The sequence below is a fragment of the Ailuropoda melanoleuca genome, chromosome 10 (genome assembly GCF_002007445.2).
Source record: "Ailuropoda melanoleuca isolate Jingjing chromosome 10, ASM200744v2, whole genome shotgun sequence".
Classification (NCBI taxonomy): Eukaryota; Metazoa; Chordata; class Mammalia; order Carnivora; family Ursidae; genus Ailuropoda; species Ailuropoda melanoleuca.
This window is the reverse complement of record NC_048227.1, coordinates 52,800,671-52,810,359: the sequence shown is the minus strand read 5'-3', so window position 1 is coordinate 52,810,359 and position 9,689 is coordinate 52,800,671. Positions and strand designations below refer to the sequence as shown.

The 9,689-nt window shown below is 32.3% G+C and overlaps 1 protein-coding gene across 8 annotated transcripts in view; it reads right to left on the bottom strand.

Annotated features, from left to right (window-relative positions):
• Positions 1-2,532: 2,532 nt before the first annotated feature.
• Positions 2,533-9,689, bottom strand: part of GRIK2 (glutamate ionotropic receptor kainate type subunit 2) — a 659,372-nt gene continuing 652,215 nt past the window's right edge. For 4 of the 8 annotated variants that reach the window (XM_034670899.1, XM_034670898.1, XM_034670900.1 and 1 more), the window contains one exon: positions 4,077-4,241. In XM_034670899.1, coding sequence (XP_034526790.1) covers positions 4,077-4,241 — 165 coding nt within the window. Of the gene's footprint in view, positions 4,242-6,572; positions 6,708-8,260; positions 8,348-9,689 lie in introns of those variants that run through there. The other 4 variants (XM_034670902.1, XM_034670905.1, XM_034670903.1 and 1 more) reach the window with 3 other exon arrangements.

The window sequence follows — 9,689 nt, the reverse complement described above, 5'->3', positions numbered from 1 at the left end:
AAAATTAACTCTGTACCCAGCAAAACTAACAATTATCTATGAGAGTAGAATAAAAGCATTCAGACATATACAGCCTTTTTCAGAAATATCTCAAAAAATGGACCTGTCCTGGAATTCTGAAGAAGCCACCAAAATTAGAGATAAACCTAGAGAAGAGAGGACATATGTTTGTTAGAAGCAACAGGAGATTGCTCAATATGGTTGAGACTAAGGGGATCCTGAGAAGGCAAAAGAAGGGAGGAATCTCACAATGATAATTATGCTGCAGACACAGAGGGCCAATCATCAGTCCACACTGGAACAGTGTGATTCAAATTACAGACACATTCAGGACTGTTCTGACCCAAATTTTTGCTGCCATTGTACCACCTCTTGATCCTGAAAAGATAATTCTCAGGTGAGCCTAGTCCATATTGTCATTCATACTTTGATATCCTTGATCAGACACTGATGAAGTTCTTCTTGCATATTTTGTGCCCTGTTTCCTGAAACAGCTGGCACTCTCTTCTCTCTATGACAGTACTCTGCTTAAAATTACATTTCAGAGCTGGAGGTGAGCGGCAATAAGCCCAGTCACAGAATATATATAGAACAGCCTATTCCCAGGGAACAATTTTTGGTGCACACAACAGCCAGATCCCACGATTCTGTTGTACATATGCGTTGTTTACAATTTGTCATATGTATATTTCATAATGAACAAATATTAAAAAGTATCATTGTGCTAAAATACTTTAAATCATTAGTGTTTAGTATATATACTCATTCAATAGTAACAAGAAACTTGTATAAAATTGTAACTGAGTTGCAAAATACTAGAAACATTTTAATTAATAAAATATCCTTATCCAAGTTACATATTTGTAAGATAAAATACATCCACTTGGTGTTCTCATAGTGGTTAGGGTTGCTCATCTGTAAATATGTGAATATCTCCTTGGTATTCTCATAGTTGTTTGGGTTATTTAGCTGTAATATATATGTATTACAAATACGGATTTGTGTGTGTGTGTATATATATATATACTAATATAAATCATTGCTATTTTCATCTGGTTAGGGTTATTTGGTTATGGCATATGTAAATATATTCCCCTCATGTTTTATAGTGGCCGGAGTTATTTGTGGTATATGTACCTCCATTGATTACCTGCAGTTGTCAGGTTATGTTGTTGATTGTAACATGTTCTCTTCCTTTCCTTTTTATAATTTAAGTGTTACGATAGAAAATAATGCTTACTCCAATATATTACCTTCTCAGAGAGAGGACACATTTTTTTCCACTGGTTGAAATTATTTTGAAAGTAATCAAGATTTTATTAAGATTTAGAATAGTATCTAAAAAAATAGTATCTCATATATAAGTATATGAGTATAAGTATATGTAAGTACCTAATAAGTAGGGAAATATCTGTTTTGGCAATAATGTAGAAACATTTTAGGAAATGGATAAAAATTAAATATTATACAGTGTTTATATATTCTCAATTACCATTAGAGTAAAAATACAGAAGTTTTTTTTACACTTTTCAAAATTGTTAAATTTAATACTTGAATAAAATAATTGCCACATTTTACCAAAAATCGAAATAATTATTTCCTGACCACTTAAAAAAATTAAAGTTGTCATTTCTGGCCTATTATTAAGTTTGTTTAATATAATGAAGAATTGAACTTAAAAAGTGCTTTAAAATCTGATTAGAATCTGATTGATAAAAAACTTAGTATTATCCAAAATCTGAACATTTTTATGAGATACGTTGAAGCTGTTATTTACCATGTAAAAAACAATGCTGAGATTTTTAATAGTGGCCTGTGTAACTCTCTAAAATTAAATTTGGAGACAAAATTATCATTGAAATATGAATTGTAATTGAAAATATCTCTGACACTAGAAATTTTGAAAATACTTGGGCATTTAATTTTTAATTCAATCAGATAGCAATTTGATTATACAACTTCTATGAGTTTAAAAAATACAGAGCTTTTTCTTATTTATTTATTTTTTTTATTGGGGTCACCTGTAATTAAAATGGTTACCTTGTTTGCTTTAAACAAATTCTGTTAGGATGTTAACATCTAAACCACGTCATTACTAATTGCTGGTATTCAGCTTATCTTCTCTTCTCCTTTTGCTGAATTACACTGAATTATCGATGAACAAAGGAATTCTTAAACTGGACATAAGTTGAACTTCGAATATCATATAAGTAAACACTACACAGTCTTACACAACCCTATCGAATATAGTCAATATCCACTCATAGAAGAAGCAAGATCATGACTGCTGCTTCTAGAACTGCTATTTTTCTCATTTAAACTGCCCTAAACTGAAAGATTACAAGTTCTATCCCAGTCCAGCTTTCCTACATCTGTGTAGTTCATCACTGAGCCTTTTTCTTCTTTTCTCCAGGTGGTTGGGAAGTGGCCATTCTTGATGACCCAGAAGGCTTCAGGAACTGGACTTGCCCTCAAGCAATGAACATATTTGGCATTCTTATACACATACAAGAGAAAAATGAAAGTCAAAGCTGAAAGTAAAATGGACATAATTTTAATGATTTTTTTTAATTTTGTGCATTGGATTCAAACAGCAAACTGTGTGCACTCAACTGTTATCACAATGTTGTCAAGAGGTCTGTGTCTTTTACCATTTTACACACAATTGTTCATTACAGTATGTTATCAGCCTCGTGGAAACCAGGGGTGTGGCATGGTAAGCAGTGGTGGTAGTGCACCTAGCTTTTATATTATCTAACTTGAAAATATTTCTCTTCTATGATTCCTTTTTTTCTTGATAAAAATAGTTTTCACCAAACGTTGGTGGTGCACACGCACTACCATTCATGCTTGACATCACACCCCTGACAGGAACACGTGTTCTTGTTTTGTTGATAAAAAGTATTACAAAAATTTCCATACAAAAACTATTTTCATAGAAATCTTGCATTTCCACAAATAAACCTGAACATTTTTTTGAAAAAAACTGCTCAAGAATTTTGTTCGTTTAACACTGTGACTGTATTGATAAATGCAGTCCACTTCAAAGTTCTCCACACATACTTTTCTATGGTTGACCAGTCCCCTTTCTCCTTTCACCGAGATCTGCCCAGGCTCCATCAAGTTCATTTATAGCAGGAACGAGGGTTTAGATTAACATATCTGAATGTTAGAATGAAAGCGTCAGTCTTCCATATAACCATCGTTACTCAGCCCTCTTTTACAACTTACGACAAAGATTGCAAAACATCATCCTTTTTAATTCAGAATCTCTGAACCAACTGTTGCTTTTTTATTCTTGGTACGGGATTGCGGAAAAGGTGTAAGGGGATAGGTAGCGACCTGGTAGAGTTGTATGTTAAATCTCCTGCCTTGGCAAACTTAAGAAAAAAAACATTATTGCCTTGGTCATTGACATTTCTATCTCAATCAGTGACACAGACTGTCAAAAGAAAGAAAGAAAGAAAAACACTGATGAATATCTGCTTTATATTCCACTTGCCATGAAATTCAGATTTGTTTTGCATTACATTTTTCTTCACATCCTATAAACACATATCGTCTATTCAGATGATCATTATACTGAGTAGCTGGGGGGCTAGTAACATCACCACCTCTATTATCTGGGTGTCAGAAGACTGTACTGTTTCTCGTAACACTACAGTTTTTGCTGATTCCAAGTATTTTTATTCTTAATGATTTTTTTTTAACTGGTTACCCTCAGGGCATTGATATTTGGCCTCCTGGCAACAGTTGGACTTCAAAAGAAACCTGTAATTTCTTACTGGACTGCATTTGAAACCAGCCACAAAATGCTCATGTAACATTCACTCAAAAGAAGGGAGGAACCCATGATAAACAGTGTAACCCAGTGTAACTTGGTTGATCCATGATGCTTGTAAATCAAGTCTGATCATTGCAACTGCTTAGATCACAGAGTCTCTAGTTCATAGACACAGCGGCATGAGGTAACTCATTTTATTTTGCACAGGTTGCATATTTCCACAGGAAACATTCTCGCTAAATTGTTTGGAAAAAAGACGACAGTTTGTGCTTGGGTGTGTGGCCTCCCAGCTTTATGCCATGGTTTCTTTACCTGGCAACCTTCTGTCGTTAAATGTGTGCATGTTGATAACTTCTTCTGTTTTCACAATAACTGGGGCCTGTGGCTTGTGTTTTAACCGACGCTGGCATTTCAGGGACATCCTCAGCTCTTCCACCATGGCGCTACAGAAGGACCTCTAAGAATAACACAGAAAGTGAGATATTACAAAACGGATCGACTGCAACTGCCCAGAAATCATATTAAAATCATTTTCAAGAGACTTGTCAACATAGCAGCCTTGAAAGTTTGAAAAATTTCATTATAAAGGTGATGGCGGTTATTGCACTTTTTATACACAACTTGTGATCATTAAAGTCTCTTTGTCAAGTGGGCTAGTTTAAAGAAAATCTCCACCTGAGAGTGAAATAAACTGCCAACAAGGAATGCAGAGAATATGGGTATGTTGAATAAGATTTTAGGATGTAAAACTGATTAACATCATGAAATAGAAATCTACCTTAAAATTTAAATACAAACACATATACACAAATCAATAACCAGAAATCCACTCTTGATCTTTAAACAAATTAGAAGAAATATACTACTTTTTTAGATCACAACATGACATATGAAAATTTTCTTTAAACATGGATTCTTCATTGTGTATCTCAAAACAGAACAAAACTAGCACACAGTTACACACAAAAACATGGAAAATAATTTCTGGTATTCATTATATATTTGTGTGATTATGCCTATAAAACTATTGATGATGATTACAAACAAATATGATTTACTCATGAAATGACAAACTGTAGCACGTTAAAAATACATGAACAAATATTAACTTTTTTGGTCAACATCAGCTTGATAACTGAAAGCTGGCAAATAATTTATCCCATCAAGAAAAAATGACCTTATAAATATTATTTTTAATTCCCATTTCATTGGCAATAGATTTGCTAGAAATTCTGTGTATCTGGGGCTTATTACACACTCCTTATGATTCCTCTTACAGACTCATATATATGAAACAAAATTTTATTAGTCTTCCTCTCCAACTAATTGAGATACACATGTGTTAGTTACTTATAAATCAGATTCATGAACCAGGTGCATATTGTAGTTGGGATTCAGATCGGCTGAGACTTGAGCTTTTTCTGTGTAAGAATTAAAAATGTGGACAAATACGAAAAATTTACACAATTCCAAAAAGTGATATGAAAACAAAACGAAATAAACCTAATCAAATTTGCATGTGAAGACTTTTTTTTTTTGCTTTAGGTGTTGCTGCTTTATTGTTTATCAGCTTAGGTTAATTCCAAACAATATTTAATAGCATATATGTGGTGTATGTTTTTTAAAAAATATTTTGCATGCATAATCTTTTGTGACACTCAAACTAATACTTTGAATTAAAGTAAGCATCTCTGTGACAGAAAACTGATTCAGAGAAAAGAGAAGTCACTTTTAGCAGCTCATACCTGAGACACCAGCAAGATATCCTGATAACCCAATTTTATGATTTTTGAACCTGTCTTAGTATCTTCTTGTCCATTCCTGGCTATATCTTCATTTCTCTTCTATGGGTTCCTGAACAGTTTCTTTAGTGGTCTTCTCAACTCTATGTCTAGGTTATTCCTTCCCAAAAGGCTCACAGATACCAGAAAAATCTACTTTTAAACCAGTTATTGATGGCATTTCTTTGTCTAAGAAACAGGTAAAATCCAAATCCGTTTTTTTCCCCCCATCATGACTTCTCTGATTAAGCTTTCCCCCTTCCTCTCCACCCTCCTCAATTCTTTTTTCTCTACACAAACTCTTCTCTGCTTGGACCTCCAAGGTTTTTCTCTTTTGCTTCCCCTTGCTCTAGGACCCTACAGAGTTCTTTCATCCTTCATGTCAGTCCAACTTTACCCCTTTACCTTAGGACATCACTTTTTAACTTATGAAGAAATCACTTTCCAATTGACCACATTCATTATTTTTGCTCAATTTGGTTTTGTCCCTTTAGTATTTTGCGCTCATTATCATGTTTTTCTGTCTGGCCTCTGGGACTTCTATGTATCCATCTCACTAAATTGTAAAGAGTAGAAATCAAGTTCTCATGGCACTGACTGAACACACGTGGTCTTTAAGTGTTGACTGAATTTTAACTGTAGCTACACATGACCCTAATATTTGAATTCTTACTTAATGATGTGTTTGATTCAATTGCTAAAAAAAGTTTTTTTCAAAAGCTTAGTAAAGTGCATGTATACAAAATACCTGATTAATCAAGGTAAAACTTTGGTATTTGTTTAATAGCATTAAGTTAGTAAAAATATTAATTTATTAGTACTTATAATGGGTGATGATTAAATGCTACACATGAATTCCCCATTAACTACAGTTACTGCCATGCATTATTTATAATGTGTTAAATTATACAGTTCAGAAGTTCATGAATTATAGTTCTATTAAAGGATTTATATGACACCTGACAGCCAGTATATGGACACAGTGTTTCTCATTGCTTAATACCTACTATTAGATGTACTTATTAAGAACATGATGATAATGATGATGAAGATGGTGATGATGACAACACTGTAGAAATGGAAAAATCTGACTCCAAAAGGGGGAAGAATACATAGTCTTGAGGTAACTTAGTCTTGGCTCTCTGTTGAAACATTTAACAGAAGAATTGATTAGATAATATAACAAGGTCAGAACTTGATGCCATTGACACTTTAAAATGTTATAGGATGTGAATAATGTTGAATTGTTTGAAATAAGCCTTCATTTAAAATGAGTAAATTTCCCATATGTTAAATAATTGACCATACCCTCTTTTTGGCAAACTCGAATTGTAGACATTTTGAATATATTAGTTTCAAAAAATAATGGAATAGATATATTAATTAATTTTTGTCCATACTAAGAGAGTGGCCTATACACCTGATTTCCTTTGAAAAAAAGTCTTATAAATATACATATCCATTCAAAGATGAAATGACTTAATTTTATTTCTAGTAAGTTAAAGAGCAAACTGAATTTAGTACCCTACACCTAACTTCAGACTACAAAAAGGCATATAAAACTCTTTTTAGGCAATTTTAGATAATGTATAACATTTATAATGCTGTGTAATATAAAATGTAGGTAAAAAATCTGCACCCAAGATCACAATACTTTCATCTTTTATAATTTATCTTAAATGAACTATATTTACAAATTTAGAAACTCTGAAAATTATAAACACGTAACCCCACCATTACCATTTTAGGCTTTATCTATTCTACAAAGCTATTAGAAAGTGAACATTTTAATCAAACAGCTTTCAATCAACCAACCAATAGCTTTGTGTATTTAATGTCAAATTACTCCTTTTACTATATTTTTTTCTCTGAATGAGCTGAACTTTACCAGTTCTCTTTTGATCTATCACTGTAAGTTTACCTAAAAAATAGTTTTATTTTAGGTTACTAATGAAGTCACTGTGAGACCATATGTTCTCTTCTCACATGTAGAATATTTCTAATCTCTCAGAAAACTATGAAAACCTTAAGAGCTGAGCAAGAGTTTAGAATCAACAGGGGAAATTTAAAGAATTTAATGATATCATAAAGTACTGTTCACTTGTGGCACCAGGCAAACACATGTTCTTTACTTTTTTTAAAGCCTTGGAATGCAAATTTCATATTGTAATCTATGTAAGAATCTAAAGCTGAAACTATAGATATGCTTGCGGATTATAGTTGTTTCTTTGGGCTGTGGGTTGCTGAAAAATTACTATGCCTAACTTTTAAATAAAGTTCTAATGTTGTCATTCGAGAGACAGTGTCTTTCCTGCTTCATGTAATAATTGAAATTTTGAAAAATGTCTTTTTGTTGAACTATGAAATAAGGCTTTGAAAAACCCAAATGCACTTAACAGGAGTTTCCTGGCTTATGATAAATAAGAAGGAAAAGCGGGGGGGGNGGGGAAAGAAGGAAGGAGGGAATGTGGGAGGGAGGGGAGGAGGGGAAGGCAAAGCAGAAAGGGAGGGAGTGGGAGGAAGAAAAAGAAAACTATGTTGCTTTTTTCAAATCACTCTTCCTTAGGAATGGAAAACCACAGATTGTGTCATTAAATAAGGTAAGTTTCTTAGAGTGAAAACAACCACAAAAATGTTTCTCCACATTAATATAACAGACTACAAAAAGAAAAAAGAAAGGCACAAGGATACTAACCATTATTAAAAACCTCTTTTAGTAAGTTTCAAAAGTTTACTAAACAGTGTCTGGATGGTAGGGTGGCACTAACCAAATAGAAGATTCCTGAAAATGAAAATTTAAATCTTTGAGCTGTTAGCATGTATAATTGCATTTAAATTAGTAAAACTCATTATAAAATTCACTATATTTAATGAGGCAACCTGTATTTACACATCGCTAATTCTAGAAATGATGAAGGTCTGGAAACCTTAAAAGCATATATTTAGCTACATTTACATTGTTTTTTAATAAAGCTGTATTTTTATTTTGAGTATAGTATGACAACATAAATAGTACACAGAAAAATGTTCTCAAGAATATCATTATTGGTGTATAGAATAATTTATTCTTAATAGCTGAACTTTCTAATTTATAGATGTGTTTATATGATCACATGATGTGACAGCACTTGGCAAAGCACATGAGTTTTTAAAAAGTAGAAATCTTGGTGTAAATATGTTCCACACTGAACACTGGCATAAACTACATTTTCAAGTTAAGATCTTTATATTTAGCAATGTCTTTTCTAAAACAGGAACTGATTGAAAAAAACCAATTTGAATTTTTAAACTTTGAAGCTCATCACTTTCATGTTGCATATATGTATCATTTAACACCCAAAGGCAAAATAATCAAGATATTATGCACTCTGTATTTATATTTTAAGGAGGAAACTCTATTTTATGTGTCTTGCTGTCCTATTCTTTGATAGTATAAAATGAACTAAATGATACTCCAATATTCATTCAGAATAATTTCCAACCATTTTTGCGTATGTACAGTTCCTATTGGAAATCCCACCAAAACATCTTCAATCTACTTCTATCAGATTTGTAGCTCAATATTCTAATATATACTAGCATGTATTAACTAAACTTGTTTTGTGTTTGTCGTTTAGTTTGTTAACTGAATATGGATAACTAGTCCATTCTCAGACACTTTTCTAATTAATTTCTGATGTCATAAGCCATTTGACCAAGAATTTAAAGTCGCATGTCATAAAGACAAATTCAAACAGTCACTGTGATCCCTGCATAAAATTATCTCACATTAGATAATAACTAAATCAACTAAATGGTAACTAAAATGGCATAAAAGTATATAGAACATAATATGTGATATTTTATATAAATATTGGTGTATTAAATGAGGAAAATACTTGTTGTTTAATATCACACATTCCTTTTGATTTATATTCTTTTTAATTGACAAGATTTTTAAAATATCAAAGAGCTAATGCTATACATCAGAAGTATAAATTGACCTCAGGCTATATGAATGTAACAGTGAAGCAATGAGAGATGGAAAATGGCTAGTTAAGAGACTCATGTCAAAAATGCATATAGCCACTTTGATCTTGATATTCAGTTCCAGAGCAGCTCTCATTTTGAAAAAAAAAAAAAAA